Source organism: Uloborus diversus, chromosome 3 (genome assembly GCF_026930045.1).
Source record: "Uloborus diversus isolate 005 chromosome 3, Udiv.v.3.1, whole genome shotgun sequence".
In the NCBI taxonomy this organism is placed as follows: Eukaryota; Metazoa; Arthropoda; class Arachnida; order Araneae; family Uloboridae; genus Uloborus; species Uloborus diversus.
The window spans coordinates 214794973-214820351 of NC_072733.1; the positions used below are offsets into that span (position 1 = coordinate 214794973).

A 25379-nucleotide genomic window follows, 5' to 3' on the forward strand; every position below is an offset into this window, starting at 1 on the left:
GAAGTTTTGTTAGATCACATTGTAAAGTATGTTACCTTTTTTTTTAAAGTGGTTGAACCCATGGTCCTTTTATGCCTCTTGGAAGCTTTAGATTCGTCAGGGACCTGAAGATAGAAAAAGGTGCAATTTATTTTCTTCCACAAAAGAAAATGAGAACCAAAGAACTTGAAGATATACATAATAGTGACACACTGATAAATCAAGAAAAATTGTTATTCAGCCACTTTTGCTGATTTTTTTAAAACTGGAATGCTCTAAATCTTTATTAGCTGCATTTTATTTTACATTAGCTCGAGATAAAAATATTTTACAATTACATAATCGTAATTTTACTCTAAAACAAGAAAATCGTAATCATATAATTTATAATCATAATTTTGTAATGAAATAAGGATTACATATGCTACAAAAATTGTTCATCTGGTCAAAACTGAAGATGAAAAATAGATCTTAAAAAAGAGTAGATGAGGCTTTTCCCCTCAGAGTGCGAGAACACATCACCTAAGACATCACGTGATCAAGGGACACCCCAAACATGCAACACTTTCTCTCCTCGAAAAGGATCACTTACTGTCGCAATCTTTTATGCAGTTCAATGAAATAGAAACTTTATCCCATTATAATTTTTGAAGCAAGTGCATAAGCTATTTATACTTTTCTTTCAAGTATTTTAAGAACTGAGTAGATACAGTAGCATTCAATGTTGGATATAAAAGAAAAAAATCTTAAGCATAAATAAACCTTCCAAACTTTATCTTAGAAACATTGATTCAATGCATAGTTTGAGAGTAACTTTTGAAGAGTGTGCAATAGTCTATATCTATCTTCTGTACATATAATAAAAAAAGATGTGTGTCTGTGTGGCGCACTTCCTGGGAAAGCAGAAAGGCTTAGAGAGATGAAGTTTGTTTATAAAGCATAAAGAAATAACTGATTAAATTGATAGAGAAATTAATTGGAATCCTAAAAAATAACTTTTTAAAGTCATACTTTTATCCTATTAAAATAGAGAATCTAAGCCAGCACACCAGTCAAGAAATTTCAAATAAATATGATTAAATCCTGTGCCTGCTTTGCTTAACCTCCTTTGCATGAAGGCATATCATTTTATTTCAATAATTATAACTTTAAAATTAAAGAAGAAACAAGCGAAATGACTAGCATAGTTTGTAGGTAGATGGTGTCAAAATAAGGTAATATTATTGACAACCAAAAAAATAAGCTGGGCTTCGACAAATTGCAAGTTACAAAACTTAGGTTTTTTAGAAATGCATCATTTTTTAAATTTTAAGCCTGGTTGAACCATGCCGCTTTATTGCTACTTCGCTGGGACTGATTAAAACTCAGGGGTGTTCATGTAAACACGACATACGTATGCATTGCCGCTTACACACCAGGGGGGGGGGTATAAGAAGACCTACCCATTTTGGGCCACCCTCCCCTAATGATCAGAATATAATTATACAGAGAATTGACTTTTCTTTTCCTCTAAAATATATTTCTTACATCATTCCATTCAGGATCTGATTCGATTAAAAGGCAAGAAAAGGTTTGTCTGTTTTGGATTCTTTGTTTTTAATGAAACAACTTTTGTTTCTCCCAGAACGTTAGCCACATAAATTAGTTGTTTATGTTATTGCCATGTTATAACCATGTGCCTTATCAAATGAGCTTGTTCAAATGAGTTAAAAAGATTTTGACAACTAAAAGGATCTAGGCATGCCTCTGTTCTATTCTTAAGCAACATCTCAATTTAAAAAAGAAAAATTTAAAAAACTGCTTGTCCTAATCAATGTGTAACAATGGCAGATGAGTGCCCTTCCTGTCATGAGATTTAAAAGTGTCACCTTTAGCCTCCCGAGGGTGCAAAAAAATATGCCCGCCTTTTTGTAACAGTTTTGAGATTCCATAAGAGAGGGGCTAGAAAGAAATCCATCTGCAGTGCCTAGTCAATGGTTTTCAGATTCTCATTCATTTCCACTTTTACAAGCAACAGACGAGAGATGTGTGTCCAGACTAAAAAGTTTTGTTTCTTTCCTTTCAATATCTCTCTTCTAGTTTTCTCTTACACAAGACTCCTTCTTTCTTTGTGCTGAGTTTTGAAATTTGCTGGTCATTAGGAAGAATTTTGAGGGTTTTTCCCAGGTTTTTTTTTTATCATTGTGTAGATCGGGAGGAAAGTCAGTGCCTTAGAAAACTGGTTAATAATGGAGGAGGGGGTCACTCATAGAAGTTGCTCACAGTGGCCCTGCCACTTGTGACCGAAATAATGGTCATTTAGTAAACTATAGCTATAGGCGGTTAACAAATTTTCTTCTTTCTCTGCCTCATTGTACAGCTTTTTTCTACATCAAATTAAAACTAGAATACTAGCAAAAAAAAATTAATGAATTTATATTTCATAAATTTTGGAAATAGTTACACTATTAGGTCTTTCACATCTGCTCTTTCCAGAAGAAGCAGATAAAGTACTGCTTGCCTAAAACAGAAACAATGTAAGATACCATATTCCAATGGTGAAGAAGTTTTGTTAGATCACATTGTAAAGTATGTTACCTTTTTTGTTAAAGTGGTTGAACCCATGGTCCTTTTATGCCTCTTGGAAGCTTTAGATTTGTCAGGGACCTGAAGATAGAAAAAGGTGCAATTTATTTTCTTCCACAAAAGAAAATGAGAACCAAAGAACTTGAAGATATACATAATAGTGACACACTGATTGATCAAGATAAATTGTAATTCAGCCACTTTTGCTGATTTTTTTAAAACTGGAATGCTCTAAATCTTTATTAGCTGCATTTTATTTTACATTAGCTCGAGATAAAAATATTTTACAATTACATTATCGTAATTTTACTCTAAAACAAGAAAATCGCAATCATCTAATTTATAATCATAATTTTGTAATGAAATAAGGATTACATATGCTACAAAAATTGTTCATCTGGTCAAAACTGAAGATGAAAAACAGATCTTAAAAAGGAGTAGATGAGGCTTTTCCCCCTCAGAGTGCGAGAACACACCACCTAAAACATCACGTGATCAAGGGACACCCCAAACATGCAACACTTTCTCTCCTCGAAAAGGATCACTTACTGTCGCAATCTTTTATGCAGTTCAATGAAATAGAAACTTTATCCCATTATAATTTTCGAAGCAAGTGCATTATTTATACTTTTCTTTCAAGTATTTTAAGACCTGAGTAGATACGGTAGCATTCAATGTTGGATATAGAAGAAAAAAATCTTAAGCATAAATAAACCTTCCAAACTTTATCTTAGAAACATTGATTCAATGCATAATCTGAGAGTAACTTTTGAAGATTGTGCAATAATCTATATCTATCTTCTGTACATATAATAAAAAAAGATGTGTGTTTGTGTGTGTGTCTGTGTGGCGCACTTCCTGGGAAAGCAGAAAGGCTTAGAGAGATGAAGTTTGTTTATAAAGCATAAAGAAATAACTGATTAAATTGATAGAGAAATTAATTGGAATCCTAAAAAATAACTTTTTAAAGTCATACTTTTATCCTATTAAAATAGAGAATCTAAGCCAGCACACCAGTCAAGAAATTTCAAATAAATATGATTAAATCCTGTGCCTGCTTTGCTTAACCACCTTTGCATGAAGGCACATCATTTTATTTCAATAATTATAACTTTAAAATTAAAGAAGAAACAAGCGAAATGACTATCATAGTTTGTAGGTAGATGGTGTCAAAATAAGGTAATATTATTGACAACCAAAAAAATAACCTGGTCTTCAACAAATTGCAAGTTACAAAACTTAGGTTTTTTAGAAATGCATCATTTTTTAAATTTTAAGCCTGGTTGAACCATGCCGCTTTATTGCTACTTCGCTGGGACTGATTAAAACTCAGGGGTGTTCATGTAAACACGACATACGTATGCATCGCCGCTTACACACCAGGGGGGGGGGGGCATAAGAAGACCTACCCATTTTGGGCCACCCTCCCCTAATGATCAGAATATAATTATACAGAGAATTGACTTTTCTTTTCCTCTAAAATATATTTCTTACATCATTCTATTCAGGATCTGATTCGATTAAAAGGCAAGAAAAGGTTTGTCTGTTTTGGATTCTTTATTTTTAATGAAACAACTTTTGTTTCTCCCAGAACGTTAGCCACATAAATTAGTTGTTTATGTTATTGCCATGTTATAACCATGTGCCTTATCAAATGAGCATGTTCAAATGAGTTAAAAAGATTTTAACAACTAAAAGGATCTAGGCATGCCTCTGTTCTATTCTTAAGCAACATCTCAATTTAAAGAAGAAAAATTTAAAAAACTGCTTGTCCTAATCAATGTGTAACAATGGCAGATGAGTGCCCTTCCTGTCATGAGATTTAAAAGTGTCACCTTTAGCCTCCCGAGGGTGCAAAAAATTATGCCCGCCTTTTTGTAACAGTTTTGAGATTCTATAACAGAGGAGCTAGAAAGAAATCCATCTGCAATGCCTAGTCAATGGTTTTCAGATTCTCATTCATTTCCACTTTTACAAGCAAGAGACGACAGATGCTTAAGAACCAGACTAGTCCAGACTAAAAAGTTTTGTTTCTTTCCTTTCAATATCTCTCTTCTAGTTTTCTCTTACACAAGACTCCTTCTTTCTTTGTGCTGAGTTTTGAAATTTGCTGGTCATTAGGAGGAATTTTGATGGTATCTCCCAGGTTTTTTTTTATCATTGTGTAGATCGGGAGGAAAGTCAGTGCCTTAGAAAACTGGTTAATAATGGAGGAGGGGGTCACTCACAGAAGTTGCTCACAGTGGCCCTGCCACTTGTGACCGAAATAATGGTCATTTAGTAAACTATATCTATAGGTGGTTAACAAATTTTCTTCTTTCTCTGCCTCATTGTACAGCTTTTTTCTACATCAAATTAAAACTAGAATACTAGCAAAAAAAATTCCTAAATTTCTATTTCATAAATTTTGGAAATACTTACACTATTAGGTCTTTCACATCTGCTCTTTCCAGAAGAAGCAGATAAAGTACTGCTTGCCTAAAACAGAAACAATGTAAGATACCATATTCCAATGGTGCAGAAGTTTTGTTACATCACATTGCAAAGTATGGTACCTTTTTTGGTAAAGTGGTTTAACCCATGATGATTTTTATTCCAAACCCAGTTAGCAGAAGATCTTGCCTCCATATTGCATAAGGTTGACATGCAAGAAAAATCATCTTGCATTAATGCTGCATCAGTATTGTTATGTTACTCCATTTATGCTGTCAGCAGGCTGCTACAATATTGACTGACAAGGTGTATGCAGCATAATATCAGTAAAATATTAAGGCAGGCTGCTTTTGTAATCCTGCATACATATTGATGTGACAGGATAATATCAAGATGTTGTCATGACAATATAAAATCAAGGTCTAGGCAAGATTATCTTGCTTTTGTAATCCTGCATACCTATTGATATGACAGGGTAATATAGAGATGTTGTCATGACAGCATGAAATCCATCTGAAATGCCTAGTCAACGGCTTTCAGACCATCATTCATATATTTTCACTTTCGCAAGCAAGAGATGACAGATATGCGTCCAGACTAAAAAGTTTTGCTTCTTTCCTTTCGTTATCTCTCTTCTAGTTTTTTCTTACATAAGACTCCTTCTTTTTTTGTGCTGAGTTTTGAAATTCTGGTCCTTAGGAGAGATTTCGATGGTCTCTCCCAGGTTTTTTATTTTTATCATTTAGTCGATAGGTATTAAAATCAGTGCCTTAGAAAACTGGTTAATAATGGAGGAGGGGGTCACTCATAGAAGATGCTCACAGCAGCCCTGCCACTTTTAGCCGAAATAATGGTAATTTAGAAAACTATAGCTACGGGCCGTTAACAAAATTTCTTGGTTCTCTGCCTCATTGTACAGTTTTTTTTCTACATCAAATAAGAAATTTGGAATAAAAATCATCATTTCTAAATTTATATTTCAGAAATTTTGGTAATACTTACACTTTCAGTTCTTCCACATCTGCGCTTTCCAGAAGAAGCAGATGAAGTACTACTTGCCTAAAACAGAAACAATGTAAGATACCATATTGCAATGGTGAAGAAGGTTTGTTAGATCAGATTCTAAAGTATGGTACCTTTTTCGTTAAAGTGGCTGAACAGATAGGCTTTCCTCGTTTCCTTGGAGCCTTAGATTTGTCAGGGTCCTGAAAATAGAAATAAGTACAATTTATTTCCTTCCACCAAAGAATATGAGAACAAAAGAATTTGAAGATATACATAATAGTGCCACACTGATTAATGAAGAGAAATTGTTATTCAGCCTTTTTTGCTAAATTTTTGAAAGGGGAATATTCTAAAGCTTTATTAGCTGCATTTTATTTTACATTGGCTTGAGATATAGATACTTGACTCTTACATAATATTAATCTTAATGTTAAACACGAAAATCGTAAGCATCCAATTTATAATCATAATTTTATAATGTAATAAGGATTACATATGCAACAAAAACTGTTTATCTAGTCAAAATCAAAGATGAAAAATAGATCTTAAAAAAGAGAAGATGTGTTTTTTCCACTCAGAGTGCAAGCCAACATCCCCTAAGACATCACATGATCAAGGGACACCCCACACAGGCAACCCTTTCCCTCGTTGAAGAGGATCACTTTCTGTCACAATCTTTTGTTATATCTCAAGGTTGTTTAATTAAACGAAATAGAAACTTTGTCCCATCATAATTTTTGAAGCAGGTGCATAAGCTATTTATACTTTTCTTTTATGTACTTTAAAAACTGAGTAGAAACAGAAGTATTCAATGTTGGATATAGAAGAAAAAAATCTTAAGCATAAATAAACCTTCCAAACTTTATCTTAGAAACATTGATTCAATGCATAATTTTAGAGTGACTGTTGAAGAATGTGCAATAATCTATATCTTTTATAATTATAATAAGATAGGATGTTTGTGTGTGTGTGTGTGTGTTAGGCGCACTTCCAGGAAAACGGTAAGGCTTAGAGAGATGAAATTTGGTATACAAGTGCAATTTTTGCCGACGGTGTGCACCTCGGCTTCAATTTTTGATACTTTAAATAGAAAAAAGTTATTTAATGTTTTATGCGAATTTTAGCAGTTTTTAGTGCTCTTTACCCCACAGACTCTTAACTAACTGCACCAAAAAATTATTTTTGTACTAAAACATAAGAAATTGAATTTTAAATATGATGAAAAAGAGCAATTTTTGTATTTTTTATGAATTTTTGAAAAACCTTCAGTTTGCATTTTTTCTAGAGCTTAATTTTTGTCTAAACTCATCCCCCAAAATCATAAAAGCCTTTTTTTCGAAATTTATTTATGTAATAGTTATTTTCCGATGTCCAGGATTTTTTTTTTTTTTCAAAAATATGCTTATGTTTCTTTTTTTTTTTTTTTTTACAAATTTTTAAATGCAGAACAACATGATAGTCTTCATGCACAGCCGAAAACAGCATTCATCGCTCTTATCTGCCACTGACGTTGCAGCAAGGATTTCAATTTGCTGATGTTTATCTTTTTTTTACTACTGCTTACATCCATATTTTATGACGTCATGGGCCTGTAACATAATTTTAGCACTTGCTTTTCTTCATGTATTTTTTTTATGTTTAGGGATATCTTTTCATTGAATACAGTGTTACTTGTTTTTTACTCGGACTGAAAAGATGATTGCTAAAGACAGTAAAGACTTCTGTAGGGAGACTTAAACAAGTTCACACGTTATGGGGTTTCAAGGTCTAGCATGGGCCGATCTAGGGAGAGGGTTATGGGGGCCATGGTCCCTTCTGAGAAAATTTCAAGAATAGTTAAAATCCCTTTTTTCTGAGCAAAAATGCAAAAAAAATTCCCTTATAATACATACAAAGTCTAACAATAAGGAAAACAATGAGAGGGGGGCCATTGCCATCCTGAGAAAGTTCCAAAAATAGCTAAAGACCTTTTTTAGCTAAATATGAAAAAATCCTTATTCGAGGGGGGACCCAAAAGAAACCGGACTAATGGTGCGTTGCCAATCCTAGATGTAGTAGAGTGTTCTCCAGCTAGATGGCTCAAGTAGAGACCTTCACAAACTACCTGTGCAAGTGGCGTCAGTTTAGTTGACAACGTTGGATCGTAGTGTTGGTTTTCTGAGGTGTTGTTGCTTTCTGCCTGCGAACTCAATATAGAAGATTTCAAAGAACAAACTGCAAGCTTGAAATTTTGCTTCCTGCTTGAAAAGTCGGCTACGGAATAGCTTACCAAATGCATCAACAAGCTTTCAACAATGATTCTATGAGCCGTACACAAGTTTTCGAGTGGTTTGGGCACTTTAAACATGGTAGTACGAATGCTGACGATCATGCTCACTCTGAGCGCCCTTGAACGTCTCGAAATGACGAAAACGTTGAAAAAATCCACCAAAAAATCAACAAGAGTCATTGTTTTACAACTGACAAAACTTTAGAAGAAACAAGAGTGAGTTGGATCTTGCACGGGCAATTAGAAGAACTTTTCCTTCACCACGATAACGCTCCCGTACACACAGCCTTCAATATAAACCACTACTTTGCCTCTCAGGAGTGGCCAGTCGTTCAACGACCGCCGTTTTCGACAGATCTAGCCCGCTGTGATATTTTTCTGTCCCCGAGGATGAAAAAAAAATCTGAAAGTGAAGCGTTTTGATGATGTAGAGGATATAAACTGCTTTGCAATGGGCACTGGACATGGTCAAAGTTAAAGAAATCCAGAGGAGCTTCTAACAGTGGAAAAAAATAATTAACAAGCGTATTGTATCTAAGGGGGAACACTTTGAAGGAGACTAAAGAAATTTAGTGAATATACTAATAAATAAATATTTTAGAACAAAAATCCGGTTACTTTTGGGTCCCCCCTTGTATTCTTCTCTAAGTCCCCCCCCCCCAACCAAGAATATAAAAACAACGCTAGGGAGCTATAAAACCACACTGAGAAAGTTTCAAGTATAGTTTTTTAAACTCTCTTTCCTAGCTTAAATTTAAATGAAACTGCATTGTAATTCATGTGCAATCTAACAAGAATGGAAACAATGCAGAGGGAGGGCATGGCCACTACACAAAAATTTCAAAAATATGAAGTGAATACCAAATATTTGGATTTATTTAGCATAATGGGCTCGTCTTGTTAGATACGTTTACTTTCCCCAGGGGGGAAAGAAAAGGGATATGTGTTAGTTTGTTTCCGAAAGATTTATGACCGTTGTGTCTTCCACAAGGCAAGCAAAAATAGCCTGGGATGGAAGAGACAAGAATTAAGTTTCTGGAGCTTCAATTTCGAAAAATTGCTGGTCCTCTAAAAGTTACTTATGAATCATGGATTACCTACATTTGCAATTTAAAGAGTTCAATTTTGGAAAAAAATTGAGAGTGGACCTCAAAATCTCTTCAAACCTTAACCTTACCAAAGTCTAGAATGCGTTTTCAAGTATAAATTAGTAAAATTTCTTGGGATGAGCCTTTTAATCTCTCCTCCCCTTACTATTAACAAAAATCGTCTAAAACAGCCTTTTAGAGCTACAATTTCGGTGGGAGCCCTCCAAACCTCTTCTCCTCTACTGTTACCAAAGATAATTAGAATGCATCTTTAAGACTGCAAATTACTAAAATTTCTTGGTGTGGGCCCTCGAATTTCTCCTCCACGTATCATTACGAAAAGATCGTACTAAACTGCGTTTTTGGCTCTACAATTGCAAAAAAAAAAAAAAAAATCCGGCAGAGAAACCCCAAACCTCCCTCTTCTTAATATTATTGGAGGTAATGTTTGCATTTTTAAGGTTTCAAGTTCGAAAAATGGGCTGGGGGAGGGGGGCACACCCGAGCGCTTAATATTAAGACAGTGAAAGTGCATTTCTAAGATTGCAAATCAGAAAAATTTCTTTAGTTCTGGACTCAAATCCCTCCTCCCTCTAACATAACCAAAGATAGTCTAAAACTGCATTCTTATAGCTACAATTTCGAAAAATAGACAAGGGAGCGCCACAGAACCTCATCTTCCCTAACATTACCAAAGATCATCTAAAATGCATTTTTAAGACTACAAATTCAAAAAATTTCTCCTTCTATCGGACATACTTACGGTTGGTTCAAATCAGCTTCCTCTTAAACCAGAAGTCCTATAGAGTCACCTCAGAACAAACAGTACTGATCACAGGAATACCACTTTGAGGTGACGATATATACACACGGTGGATAAGAAAAGAGGAAAATTACTGGAAAGGTTACAGCCTTTATGTTAAACTTGTGTCGCCTAGTGAAAAATTCCTTAAAAAATGCTCTAGTTAAAGGTGGGCTCTATTAATATTTTTAAAATTCAAAAATTTTCCAAAGCATCGTATTTTCCCAAACAGCCCCCCTCCTAGAATTCTGTCTGGATCCGCCCGAGGTTTAGAATGATTATGAAATAAATGTTTTTCAGAGAGTAAATCGGTGTAGATTTTCAAAAGCTTTCTATTTGGATAAAAGTCTTAAAACTGTAAGGTGACATAAAGGGCGGGGGGGGGGGGGGGTAGTAAAAGATGCCAAATTTTCAAACAATTCTTTCGAAAAGAAGATGTCAATGACACCATGTTATTTCTCAGACAAAAGAAAAACGAACATTGGCATTATCATTTCCAGTACAGCCTGCCAAAGATAACTCACAGCCGACTCTCTATCCCTTCCTCTCCGTACAATGATCCTCATCCAGGAAACTTCTGATTTCCAACGAAATGTACCATGAGTACCCAGAGAGTACATGTCCTAAGGTTCCGATATGAACCTCACCAATGTATTGCACAGGATTGTTTGATTTAAACGGTACAGATGTGATATAGACCCCCCCCCCCTTGGTGAGGATAGAATTTTTAGCTCATTTCGAAAATTGCCAACGTTGGCGATAAAACTTTTTCCGGTAGCCCTAGTAACCCTGCAGAATATACCTGGGAAGTACAGATGTGAACTAATTCTTTTCGCATGTGTGTCCGTGGAGGTAGGTGCACCTATGTTCCGCTCTTAGGGGGATTTTACGACGTGGTGTTGTTTTGTGCAATATACCTTACAGGAATGCTTATTTTGTGTTTGTTTAAATTCAGTAGTTGTGTTTTGAAGTAAAAACATTAGAAAATACCAGTTTCTTCAAACTTGAAGGTTAATTAAAAGTTAACTCCAACGTGGTGTGTATCTGTAACGTGCCATTGTCATATGATGTATTGTTTTAGACTGAGTGTGAATATTTATACCATATAAAAAGGTAAGTTCTTTATTTTAGAATTCAAAAAAAACCTCTCACTTCCAAAATTCTTTGTTTTTACAAATCCTTGAGGGGTTCTTGTAGTATACATAACTGTGATCATACTCCGACTGTAATGTATATTAACAGTCGGAGGGATAACGGACCGAGCGAAGCGAGGTCCTGGCGAGCCAGAGGTCTCATAGTACTTTCGTAATGAGTCCGAGGCAGGGCCGGCGAGCCGAGGTCTCATTACGAAAGTACTATGAGACCGAGGGCTCGTATCCCGGAGAAATGATGAAAAAAAATTAATGCAATAATTTCGACTTGTAATTAATACAATAATTTATTTCATTGTATTTTAATATGTTTACAAAAAACCCCGGCCCTGTACATTTTTGAAGCATATATTCGTGATGTTTTTTGTTGTGCTTTTATGTTGTTTTTATATATATTGTGTTCTGAAGTGCTTTGATCATGTTTTCTTATCTGATTTTTTCCTGTTGGCGCTAAAAAAGCATCGCTAAGAACGATGTATGACATATGTCGTCATACATCGTTTTCTTGGCGATGCTTTCTTGGCGCCAACAGGAAAAAGTCGCCAAGGGTGGGGTATATCACATCAGTTCCGTTTAAACCAACTGGTTCTTTTAAAAAAAACCATTTGTTTTTTTTTTGTTTTTTTCAAAAATTGTTTTTTTTTTGATAAATTTTATTGTTTTTGCCCAAATGTTTTCATAAACTTTTTTTTTTTTTTGCAAAGAGTAAAATCTAACTAATGCAAAGTAACTAGCAATGCTATATAGACAAATCACAGATTTAATTAATTTAGAAACTTATATTTTTTTAGGTAATGCAAGTTTGCTATATAGTTTTTATTTTGTTTAATTTTTTTAAATCTATGCAGCTTTCTTATTAGGTACATAAATATACAAGGCAGACTAACTAAGTTTTTTTTAAAAATATTTATGGAAAGAAATCAGAGTAGCTCTTTTATAATTTTCTTTAATTATCATTATTTTTCAGTCTTTTGCATTCCAAAATGGTCCAAAAAGCATTTTTCAACAAAAACTTCATATACTACCTAATTTGCTTGATTAGTTAAGATTTATTGAGATAAGAGTATGCACCATTGATGCTAAGCATATTGCAAAAATATCGTAACACTAGAACATTTAAATGACAAGAGAAAAAAATAACTAAAGTCAAAAAACATTTAGAGTAGGCATAAAATTGCGCTTATACCTGCACACTTTGTGCATCCCCGATAGAGGCATTTCTTTGAGAGAAAAAATTGTATTTCTAAATGCATTAAACCAGGAGAAATAATGTCTACAATGGCAAACATAACAATTTTCTTAAAACCACTTGCCCTGCATCTTTAATTGTTGTCACTGATACCTTAAGTAAAAAAATTACATGATTTTTTAACTTTTTTTTTAAATCTTTAAACAAAATATGTGTTGATCTTTTGAGTCTTAAAGTTGTACAATGACTTATGATTCATTTGTAGTTACTGCAAAATACTTTCATTGTTTCAGCATGCGTGATTTAAATTTTACTTTTTTGTTTATAGTGGATGTCTATGACTATGAGGAAATTCATTTGCAAGAATTTATTCTTGGTTATATGAGAAAAAATTGCTCATGAAGCATTTCTAATATAGTAAACTTGCATAACCTTTAAATACTCAATCTTTCAATATGACCAAAAAAGAATCATTTAACAAGTTGAAATACAATCACATTAAAATTAGGTTAGCTATGGAAGTTTACATTTTCAAATGCCTATCTGAGAGCATAACAGCAAACAACCAGACCGAGAAACTAAAATGCAGTACGTTCAACAAAAAGAGAGAGCAAATCATCTACAGAAACATAATATATATAGTCAGCTACAGTAATTTTCATGGAATTTAATACATGCATTTCCAGACGTTAGAACAGCAGCCAATCAAACAAAAAGGGGTCATTTCATGATGTGAGGCACGCATATGTCTAAGACTGGGAAAATGTGTCACATTTCTTGGATTAACATTTATGACTTTGCAAGATAAAATAATACCAAGAATTTATTGAATCCAAAAATTATGAAATAATATTTTTAAAAAATAAACATTAAGAATTTATAATATCATTTGGAATTCCCAACATTAGGCGATTAACTGAAAGAAATTTTGTGCCCCAGGCATTTAACCGAGTAATTATCACTTTGTTTACTTTGCAATTGCATGGAAAGCTTCATTTCATTGCTTAATATCACATTTCATACTATTACAATGTTAGAATCACTACAGCTTTCGAAAATAGTTAATTTCCTTACATATATATTTTTTTTTTGGATAAAATAAAAAAATCACTTCAAATGTAGTTCAACTTACAATGTGCACTTCCATTGTTCCTTTTCAATCCTTTATTTTTTCTTTGAAGTAAGCTCAGCAAATAAATCTTCTTCTATTAAAAAAAGCTCTAAAATGAAAGCCAAAAGAAACTATATATATTATACATTCGATAAATTTCTCACAGTATTTGTTTCAAATTTACAAAAAAGTTCCAAAAACTGAAACTTGACTATGGTAAAAAGCACTAAAAGGTATGAAACAAAGTCGAAGCTATTTGATATCATCGTCTTATTGAGTAGTACAAGTCATTTAATAGGTTAGATATTCCTATTTATTTAGTTCTATTGAAATCCTGTCACTTCCCCATTGATAACATTATAATTCAATTTGAATGGCGTTGTCAACTACATATTTTTTGAACATTAGTGTATTTGAGAATGCATGATGGCATTAATTATAATGTTATTAATGAGGAAGTGACATAGGATTTCTCTCTCTCTCTCAATAGAACTAAATAAATAGGAATATCTAACCTATCAAATGACTTGTACTACTCAATAAAACGGTGATATCAAATAGCTTCGACCTTGGTTCATACATTTTAGTGCTTTCTGCCATTGTCTGGTTTCAGTTTTTTGCATTTTTTTTTATTTCAATATTTTTTGTTTTAACCAGTGACGCAACAACAAAAATATGAGTGATATAATTACGTGAGTAATTCATACTTAATAATCAAACATCATAAACCAAGACATTTATGATAAAACAATGGCTCAGTATTAATAATAGGATAAATTAACCCACCTTCTTTATCCGTGTGTGCCAGCAATGCTGCAAGATACAGTACAAGCGTAGTTATTATTAGTACATGTGAAATCTAAGTTTAGTATTAATGTTGAAAGTTTGTGCGAAAATGAGAATGAATGTGTAAAGTGAAGATTAGATTGTATAATTTTGCTTTGATGTACATAATAATTTTACATAGCAAAAAAAGATGCAATAATATAACTAGGTATTCACTTATTGATGAGCAGTCAAAAGTCCTCAGTCTTTCCAAGCCATCAACGACGCTGAATCATGAGGGTTTTATAAAAGTTTTCGCGGGTCCAGTTCACTAATAAATATACCGTCCAATGTTCTTACCCTGCTTAATGCAACGTAAACTTGAGCCTTTGCAAAAACATTTTCCAACATCAATTACAGCCTTATCCAAAGTGCAGCCTTTCAGTTTGCCCCACCATAAAATAAGGGGCAGCACACATTATTTTGCCTCTGCCTCTCAAACGGTCATACTCAACTGAGCTTGGAGTTATTCGAATGGTTTTATGAACTTGGTCATCAGGTTCATCAAACATAACATGCACAAGCTGCAAGTAGCTCACCTGGCTCTAATTGATAATTTCTTCAAGCCAATCGATGCTCTTTACTATGATCATTGTGCCATTCACAAGACCTTGATTAATATTTAAGTTTTGCCTTAGCATTACTCTTGAACCAATCCCTAAAGCTTATTTACCCAAAGGCAGATCAAGTGAAATGGGGACAAAACTATCTCTTGGAAAAAGGCAACATATCCCAATATGCAATATAGCAAATGTACAATACGATAATATTTTTCATGGAAAAATTCGGAACTGATGTGATATACCCCCCCACCCTTGGCGATTTTTTCCTGTTGGCGCCAAGAAAGCGTCACCAAGAAAACGATGTATGACGACATATGTCATACATCGTTTATAGCGATGCTTTTTTAGCGCCAGCAGGAAAAAATCAGATAAAAAAACATGATCAAAGCACTTCAGAACACAATATATATAAAAACAACATAAAAGCACAACAAAAAACATCACAAATATATGCTTCAAAAATGTACAGGGCCGGGGTTTTTTGTAAACATATTAAAATACAATGAAATAAATTATTGTATTAATTACAAGTAGAAATTAACGCATTAATTTTTTTTTTCATCATTTCTCCGGGATACGAGCCCTCGGTCTCATAGTACTTTCGTAATGAGACCTCGGCTCGCCGGCCCTGCCGAGGTCTCATTACGAAAGTACTATGAGACCTCTGGCTCGCCAGTTATCCCTCCGACTGTTAATATACATTACAGTCGGAGTATGGTCACAGTTATGTATATTTTCATGGAGACACCCAAGGGTGGCTCCTTCCGTTCAGTGTACAATAATGACAGTTTTAAGTGTGAAATATGCACCATTATTGTGCAGATTTATTAATAAAATTCAGCATTTTTAAGAGTACAACCGAAAGAACTTTCAATTGTTAACACAAAATTCAGTAGCTAAAGGAGGCACGTTAATAGAATGTCTAAATAATTCGTGGCATCGATAAGAATTAACTTTTAGAACAAAATAACTGTACTATTTCTGTAAAATTAATTTACATACAGTAAAAATAAAGTTAAAAACTACAAGAACCCCTCAAAAATTTGTAAAAACAAAGAATTTTGGAAGTGAGAGGTTTTTTTTTTGAATTCTAAAATGAAGAACTTACCTTTTTATATGGTATAAATATTCACACTCAGTCTAAAACAATACATCATATGACAATGGCACGTTACAGATACACACCACGTTGGAGTTAACTTTTAATTAACCTTCAAGTTTGAAGAAACTGGCATTTTCTAATGTTTTTACTTCAAAACACAACTACTGAATTTAAACTAACACAAAATAAGCATTCCTGTAAGGTATATTGCACGAAACAACACCACGTATCTCTCCTGCGTGAAACCCAAACAACCCAAGTAAACAAGTTTGAACAGATCTGTAAGATTGCCTTTGGGTTGCTAAACACAGGTTAGTTTGGCCAGGAATGCCATGCATAAAAAATTATCGCCTCATTGGCGAGAAAAATATTTTAATTTTGTGCAAAAAAATCGAATGTCGCCAAATGGGGGGGTGTATCACATCTGTACCAAAAATTCATTTAACAATGCTTTTTAATTTCATCAAAAATATACCTTTTTAAACCATGGAGGTAGGAGTACAAGAGGGAACATGTTGTATCTACTCCCATTGTCATGATAGAAATAACTGTCAGTGAGCGGCGGCCATGTTGGTTGGTGTTGCTGAGAAAGGGAAAAAGACTTGTATTACTCAGGTGAATATTTCACGTGTTTTATTTTTCTCGCTCAAATTGATAATGAAAGTATTTATTGCTCACCTAGGAAATTAAATAATAATGCACAACACAATTATGTTTTAAGCTTTAAATTTTCAAAGACTAAACTATTGCATAATTAATGTCCTTAGTTAATTACAATGAATTTAGTGACAAATGAATGATCAACTAGTTTAAAAGTACTATTTTGATTCATAAAACACTATGACTTTCCAACATAAGATTACAAAATTATTAAAATTATCAAAACTTATTAGCTTATGTCCAGATTATAAAATTAGAAAATTTAACACAATGGAAAAAAGCAGCTAAAAATCAACAAAGATAGAGAATTACATAAAAGAAAAACTAATTTTGATAAAGTTGCAAAAATAAGGATAAAAATGAAATATAACTGTAACAAAAATTAAATAAGTTTTTTAAAAAGGAATTCCGTGTAAATAAATGTTAAATAGCATAAATTCTAAGCAACTTGAAAACCTACCCATCCAGTTCTTTGAATTTTGATGATTCATTATTCTTTCATTCTTTCTTTATATTTTTAGAATTTGGTTTACTGCATAAATTATTTTAATTTAGATCCTCATGCCAAAAAATTAAAATTTTGACAATTATCTTTTTATTGAAAATTTTTTAAAATTTTCAATTTGTCAATTTTTTTAATTGCTAAATATAGATTTAGATTTTTGACATATTTTTTTCTGAAATAGTTGAAATCTTAATATATAATGTAAAAATTTTCAAAATTTTTTTATCTTTAGTTATTGAGAATTTTTTTTTGCAAATAACTCCAGTTTATTTTCAGAGAACTGTAAATGGCAACTAACGAAAAATTGCAAAACTTTGAAGGGTCAAAAAATAAAAACTATTTTTAATAGAAAAGAAATACTTTAGGAGGTTACTTAGGACTATGAAAAGTTGAAGTATACAAAGTTTCATTGAAATCTGAGATGGTAGGCGTTGGGGTGTGGTTGAACTGACATGGAATGACCGACTTTACTGTTGGGATTTTCAGATAGTTTCGTTTTTGTTCGTACTGAGTTTTTTTTTTAAATGAGCTGTATAGTTAGTTTAAATCAGTGTTTTGGACTTAGAGTCGGGCAAGAAATGTAAAATTTTAGTATCGTGTTTGCCCGAAATCTGTTTACATGAGGGTTTGCTTAATTAGCTCATGGTATTAGACAGAAACTATGCTTGAAAAAGCTGTGTTTGTTAGAAAAATGACAACCTGTAACCAAAATAATGGAACTTTTGGATGACAAAACATTGTTGTTGTTTTTTTTTTTAAAGTTAAAAAATACTGATAAACCCAAAACCAATGGAAACATATCGAATTTCTTGTAGCAGACTCTGAGACTGCAGCGTCTTCATTCCCCTGATTTTTCGACAATTGAAAAGAATTGCTGAATATTCATCAATGTCTGAATTATACTCATAAAATATTTCATTTTAAAGAAGATTTTCACCACATGTTTTACTATTATTTATTGACGCTTATTGTATTTTTCTGCATACAAGATGGATGTATGTCTTTTGTCGAGTATTATGCTAATGTTTAATCAATATTTAAATGCCTCATGTTCACAAAACATTTAATTTTTATTAGATTTTCGTAGTATTTATCTATTGTATTATGTTGGCTGGTGCGAATACTGGTCTTAACAGGCTATAATACAACTTAACTAGGTCATTTTAATGCATTGAATTATTATTAATTAAGTTTAATTAATAATAATTTAAGTATTTAATTTATAATAGTTAAAATTAATTAAGTTTTCAATCAACTAATGGCCAATTTTGTGCTTTTGTTGACACCTAAAGAAACCTAAGTTCAAGAAAATTGCTTTATGTCCCCCCCCCTGTTGCCATCAATGTTGAGCATACTTCCACTTGCTCTAGATAGACAAAATTAATCTGTATTTTGCTGGAGTTTCTCACTTAGCTAGTCATAGATCTTTTTTGAATCAATGAAGATTCCTGAATCATGAAAAACAGAGCAATCTGCAACTAAAATGCGGATGAAGAGATGTTTTAAAAAAATCACAAATCAGTTAAGTTTTTTTAAAATATTTTAAACTGATCACCCAATTTAGAGAAGTGCATTTATTTAATTAAGTGATAAAATTAGAAACAAAATTGCACATTTTTTTCTCTCCCAATTAAGTGTCATACCAGAACAGTCAAATCAACCAATAAAATAACTTTTTTCCCTGGTGTCCAAGATTTTAATAATGTTTGATTTGCAATTAATTGTGAAAAACTAATGCTTTTTATTTTTGAGTCATAAGTACATTTTTACACTATTTTACGAAAGGCTACGAATGCAAAAGTTGTACACCAGTACCCCTCCCCAGCATAATATTTTATAACTTTGTTACAAATTACAGTAAGATTTTACTCATGTCTAATTTAAGGATGTGCACGTTTCAACATGATATTCAAAACCAATTGCTCCCTGTAATATTTTTAATGTTAAAAAAAGGTTTCTTTAAAAATGTCATCTGCTACAAATTTTGCAAAAAAAAAAAAAAAAAAAAATATATTATTTTTCAACCACAGAGATAAAATGAAGAAAAGATGTTAAGAAATTCATTTTTGTATTGGGAGTGTTTTTTGAGAATGCAAAGAGAGATATCAACAGCTTGTGTCAACCTTCAAGCATTTTGAAAAATAAATGAATAAAAATACTGAAATATGATGGCGAAGACTGATTGACTTTATACGGATTTATCTTACCTGTAAATGCGATATTATTCGTTACTTGCTTTAAATAAAACTTCCAGTTATTATAAGGGGTCTAGCTAAATCCAGTTGCCCACACCTAGTTTAGTCGCCATTGTCCATGATGACTGCCATTGTCTCAATATTTCATTCTATCCTGAATACAAAGCACTCCCACTTGGAAAAAGGGTTCAGAGTTTGGAGAGCATAAGATATATATGCATTAAGAAATAAAAGTTGAATATGAGTTAAGAAATAAAAGTTGATTTCCAGTCTCGTTGAGAAAAAATTCATGAAACTATCACCTTCGAAATTATTCCTTCCTTTCAACTGTAGAAGCTTGGGGACGCGTTCGCTTCCAATTTGGTTAGAACCAGTTTGACGAAAGAAAAACATTTTGCTAAGCTACGTTGCGTTACATTAACTAGTACTTTACATTAGGGTTGACGGATCTATCATAAACAAATAAAGGGTAGAGATTTGCGCCTCTCCTCTTCATCAAGTGTTTAACGTATGAATCTAAGGTTGCGTTCGCATAGTGCTACCGGTTAACTGGTGACGAACCAGAGCGTTCTAAATCAAGGAGGATAGAAGATTTCATCTATCCTCCTTGTTCTAAATAGAGCTACGGATTAACTGGTTGTTATTCGTCTGCCCAAGTAACCGCGTATCAACCGAAAGCGTTCCATGAAACATTGATTGCTGAACAATCGGTGAATAACTGCTGACATCATCAGCTGTCATGTGATCAACCGACCGAAATGAAGTTAAGGCTGTTTTACACCGAAGTCAGGGCCGGAGTAACCGTTAAAACGACCCGGCCCAAGAGATAACACAAAACCAGCCCTTATCTCAGGGGCGAATCCCCCCCCCCCCCTCCAATGCACATAATCGTGTAAATTTAAGTTTTTTTTTTTTTTTAATGGAAGGAGAAAAAAAACAAAAACACGAATGCAGGGTCAGCCGTCGCGTCGCAAGGTCAAAAACTTCTGGAGTGTATGAGTTTTGCGACTCCTCAATTTACTACGTTAACAGAGAGACAGCGAGAAAGGCTTCAGCTTCCGGTTTAGGAGGGTGCCATTACAAGATTGTAGCAATATGAAACTAATCGCTAAGTGCAATATTCTCTCATTATAGGGAGTTCAGACTGGGGCGGATTTACAGTCTAATCCAAAGGGGTGGCAGTTGAAAACCATAAAAGCCATTACTCCCCCTCCCAAACCCGTCATGTAAGGGGGTAGGGAGTCAATTGCCCCCTCCCCCTTTATCCTGTATTTTAAATACTAATTAATCGCCCCTCGCGAACTTATCGTGGCCTTGAAGTGTCAAATCTCCCGTTTGGGGGCTATCGTCCCCAGGGTTGGAAAGCACTGTTCTAAGTCATAGCAATGTAAAACCAGTTATAGTGTAGTCCGTGGAAGAAACAGGTTGGAAGACACATATAGAAATATATAAATTATTAAAGTTCAAAAGAGTGGGGAGGGGCGAGCTTAGGTTTAAATTAAAAAATGGGTAACGCTGTAAATTCTCGACTACACTTACTATCTAAACTTAATTTAAAGCAAATTTGTGGAATGTACCTGATTGAAATTAGTAGCAATTGCTGGTATTTCCTTCAATTCTATATTATTGGTTTTAGAAAATGATGGTCACGAAGGGGGTGGGCGCCCCCACCAACCCCCTAATAAATCCGCCACTGAGTTAAAAGTGTTCTCCCCCGGAAAGTTTCCGAAATTTAATTTCATAAATATCGTTTTAGACTATCTTTAGTAGTGTTAGGGAGATGGGAGAAGTTCGAGGGGCATCACTCAGTAATTTTTCGAATTTGAGACTTTAAAAACACGCGTACAGATTATCTTCGATTATGATTAAAGGGAAGGCAGGATCGAATAGGATATCGATCGGAAATATTTTGAAATTGTAGTTCTAAAAATGCTGTTTCAGACGATCTTTGGTATTGTTGAGGGAGAAGAAGTTTGGAAGCCCTCCTCCGGAAATGTTTCGAAACTGAATTCTTCGAACTCGTGGGAGAATTCTGAGAGTCTCTTCCCGGAAATTTGCCAAAATTGTAGTTTTAAAAGTGCAGTTTTAGACCACCGTAGACACGGGCTACTTTTGCCTTAGTAGGTTCCTTCTTTTTCCCAAACTGAGAAAAAGATACAACGTTCTCTGTAAACTTTCAGGAAGTAATCTTGAAACATATTTTGATCGAATCCATTTGAGAGAATTTTGAGAGAGATGTTTTGAGAGAAACCAATAGCACTCAGTAAAATGTATATCAAGCAGATTGATAGCTCTCGACAATTAGCAACACTGGTGGTTTTGTGTTCCTTGTGCTAACTTGTGTCTTTGTAACCTCTCAGACCTAGAAGCAGTTTTATATCAGCTAAGAGTTTGCTAAGTACAGTAAAACCTGTAAAGTTGACCACCTGTCTATGTTGACCACTTTTGTCAGGAACGGAATTAGTCCTATCTCATATAATGAAGGAAAACCTCTGTAACTTGACCACCTCTCTATCTTGACCACATGTCTATCTTGACCACTAATGTACGCCAAATTTGGTCTGAAGTATTGTAAAAAACCCATTGTAAGTTGACCACTTGGTTTATTTTTTTCAACTTTCTTCAGCATATTATTTTATTTTATTATTTATTTATTCATAATAATAATAATAATTTTTTTTTTTTTTTTTTTTTTTTTGATTGCTTTCAAAGAATGTTTTTAATGTTTTGATGACATACTAGCATTTTACTAACTAAACAGCAGCATAAAGCTGATGCTGCTCTTTATTCTCCAAACTTGTTTTTCATTTGTTGTTCTATTTGAGATAGCTTTTTGTACTCCGTTCAATGAAAATAGGTGTCAGTAAAAAAGTTCAAATTCTTTTCTTTCAGTTGCAATACGTTGTGGCAACACAGGAATTCTGCTAAAAAGATCAGGCCCGGATCTGTACATTTTGAGCCCCCTGCAACAAAATATGTAGGGCCTCTCCCTAGTGGCCAGCAGTGTCTATTTGAATAGCGATAAGCCTTAGTTCTACTTTTTTTTCTATTTTTCCATCAATTTCTAGGGCCGTTAGCCCCTTTAAGGACGCGGGCCCCTCGCACTGCGGGTACGCAGACCTGGGCCTGCTAATGAGTAATGAGAAAAGTTACATGTTTCTGGTTCAAGGGATTAAGATATAGGACATTTAAATTTTGCCTTTATGAACTGGGAGAGCCGAGCTTGTTGCTCTTTGTACTATAAGTTTTACATAAAAAGGCTTCAAAAAAAGTTAGCTGAACTTGAGATTAATAAAAAGTATGAAATATTAAAAGTAATTGAAAATGGAGAAAGACAGAGAAAATTAGCTGGCATATATGGGATTTCTAAAACTGCAGTGTCTAATATAGTTAAAAACAAGGGAAAAATAACAAAAGTATTTGAATAGTATTTTTAATTATTGTTTCACTTTCGATAATGTTAAACAATGGAAATGGAGCTGAACAGAAAGAGTAAAGGTGAATTCCTCAAAAAATGAATACATATTGCAAGAAATGACAAAAAAAAAAAAAAAAAAATTACCGCCCTTTATAAGTTGACCACCTGTCTGAGTTGACCGCCAAAGTACTGCACCGCGAGTGGTCAACTTACACAGGTTTCACTGTACCTATTTATGAACACTATTCACTACTTTATTCAGTAGTATAGTTGTACTTCTCATTTTTGTTAAGGTTTTTATTTAAAAATTTGACAATAACATCACATAACTCAATTTAAAATTTGCGACTTACTTTGGCCCAGCATAAAAACTTGAAAAAACTCGTCAGAGAGACTTGGAAAATAAAATAAAAGATAAAAGTAAAACTCTAAACAGGAAAACCACAAGAAAACCCACGGAGTTGTCAGCAACTGAAGAAGAGAGAGACTACAGACTCAAATCATCAGGGCTCAGTTACATGGCTTTTATTATGGAAGATGAAGAGGAACTAAAAGTTGTAGGAGATTTAGAAAAAGTTGACCTATTTGAATCTACTTCTTACAAATTCGGTAAAATGTGTTGGAAAGTTCATGGAATTCTTTTATTGTAGAATGGAATGATCTCAGGTTTCCAGGGAAAGCTGTTCATGTGAGAGAAGAAGTAGGAGCTAAAAATGTTGAGAGCATGGAACGCACCAACAAGTTTTGGAAGTAACCGACAATTTAAGTTCCTTTGTTTTACGAATGGTGTTATCTTAATGAAATTATTTAACCTCCAAAACTAATGAAAAGATGACTCTTCTCCGTCAGTTATATGTGAGACAAAACTAGGTATGCTCACACATTTTTAAAAGTTTTAATTTTCCTTAAAATAAATTTTTGTGGCTCACACTTCATGTAAAATGTAATTTTCTTTCAAATAAATGTTTTTTATTATTATTTTTATTTTTTTTAATGAACGCAAGTCTTTCTTTGGCAATATTTCAGCGGTTCCCAACCTTTTTAGTTGTGCGGCGCACCAGTTTTGTAAACAACACCATTGAGGCCCACTAAGTACTACATATTACTTGCACATCCAAAATTTACTTTTTCGGGAGGAGGCGCTCATAACTGTCCTTAAGTAAATAATATACCGTATTAGGATTGAAAGTGTGTTAAAAGCAAAATTTTAGAGATGTTAAATCTCCTTCTTTCTTCATGCTTCATCACTGATATAGATACACTCTCGAAGAACAATTTTCAAAATAATTTTTAAGAACGAAAATAACTTGATTGCATTCATTTTGACCATCCAAACTCAAAAATAAGCCATCAAAGTTAAAACTCCTCATAGGATTTTTGACGTCGTTTTTCCTATACGAGGAAGTTGATATCTGGATTGAAAATATATAGTTTTAGGCTCAAATAACTCGTAACATTCAATGCATTTCTATATTATTTTTAAAAAAAACTGCAATGAAAAGTCTTCTGCAAATAGGTAGGTTGTCGAAAAGCCCCTCAAGTGTCTCAATTCACTGGTTAGTCTTGGCAGTTCAACAAAGGAGGAGCATTTTAACTTTTGAAGCTTGAATATAATACGATTTTCTTTAAAGGAGTTTCTGACTCATTAGACTTCAACTTCAATTATAGGAGAATGTTCTCAAGAAGTATGAAAATTTTTAATCTTAAAGTTACGTATTGGCTATAAGCCACGGAGATCTTTTGAGTGACAATACATCTAACAAGCGAATTTTTGCAAAAAAAAAAAAAAAAAAAACAAGAAAAGAAAAATTAATTTATTAATTTGAATTTTGTCATCTTGAATTCAAATTATGTTTTTCGCAATCACGAGTGTGTGTTTGTATGTGTGTGTGGGGGGGGGGGGTATGTGTATGTATGTAGGCATGTGTGTCTGTGTGCAGTCATGAGTGTGTGGGTAGTTGTGTGTATAAGTGTTTTTGGGCGTGGGGGCGGGGTATGTGTATGTGTGTGTGTGTGTAAGCATATGTGTTTGTGTCTGTGGGCAGGCATGAATGTGTGGGCAGTTGTGTGTATTTGTGTGTATGTGTAGGTGTCTGTATGCATGCGTGTGTGTATGTGTTTGTGTATGTGTGTAGGGGTATGTGTGTGTATGGTGGTGTATGTGTGTAGGGGTATGTGTGTGTATAGTGGTGTTTGCATATGTGTGTGTATGTGTTTGTGTGTGCGTGTGTGTTGGTGCGTGTATGTATGCGTGTGTGTGTAGGATATGGACGCAACCTGGAGACGGTTTTCGCTAGAGGAGCAGCATCGTGAGGCCGGCCGACGCGACGGGTGGTGCTGGCAGAGGGTGGCGCCGCGCCGGTGGGAAAAATGATAGCACGCCAAAAACAGTCAAATGAAAGCAATAAGCAATCGTGATTGCTCAGAAAAACGAAATTAAAACCTCAAGATTTTTCTTGGTTCTCGACCAGTGTCCACGGCCCAGTAACACGCTGTTCACGGCCCATAAGTGGACCGCG

At 33.9% G+C, this 25379-nt stretch overlaps 1 protein-coding gene across 1 annotated transcript in view; it reads right to left on the bottom strand.

Annotated features, from left to right (window-relative positions):
- LOC129219169 (serine-rich adhesin for platelets-like) overlaps nt 1–19756 on the bottom strand; it is a 38700-nt gene extending 18944 nt beyond the window's left edge. Inside the window, exons 1-8 of the mRNA XM_054853489.1 lie at nt 19455–19756; nt 16558–16665; nt 13614–13701; nt 6114–6182; nt 5980–6036; nt 4966–5022; nt 2557–2625; nt 2423–2479 (exon numbers count right to left, since the gene is read on the bottom strand). Of these exons, the coding sequence (XP_054709464.1) occupies nt 2423–2479; nt 2557–2625; nt 4966–5022; nt 5980–6036; nt 6114–6182; nt 13614–13628 (324 nt within the window). The 5' untranslated portion in view covers nt 13629–13701; nt 16558–16665; nt 19455–19756. The remainder of the gene's footprint in view (nt 1–2422; nt 2480–2556; nt 2626–4965; nt 5023–5979; nt 6037–6113; nt 6183–13613; nt 13702–16557; nt 16666–19454) is intronic.
- Nucleotides 19757–25379: the final 5623 nt, after the last annotated feature.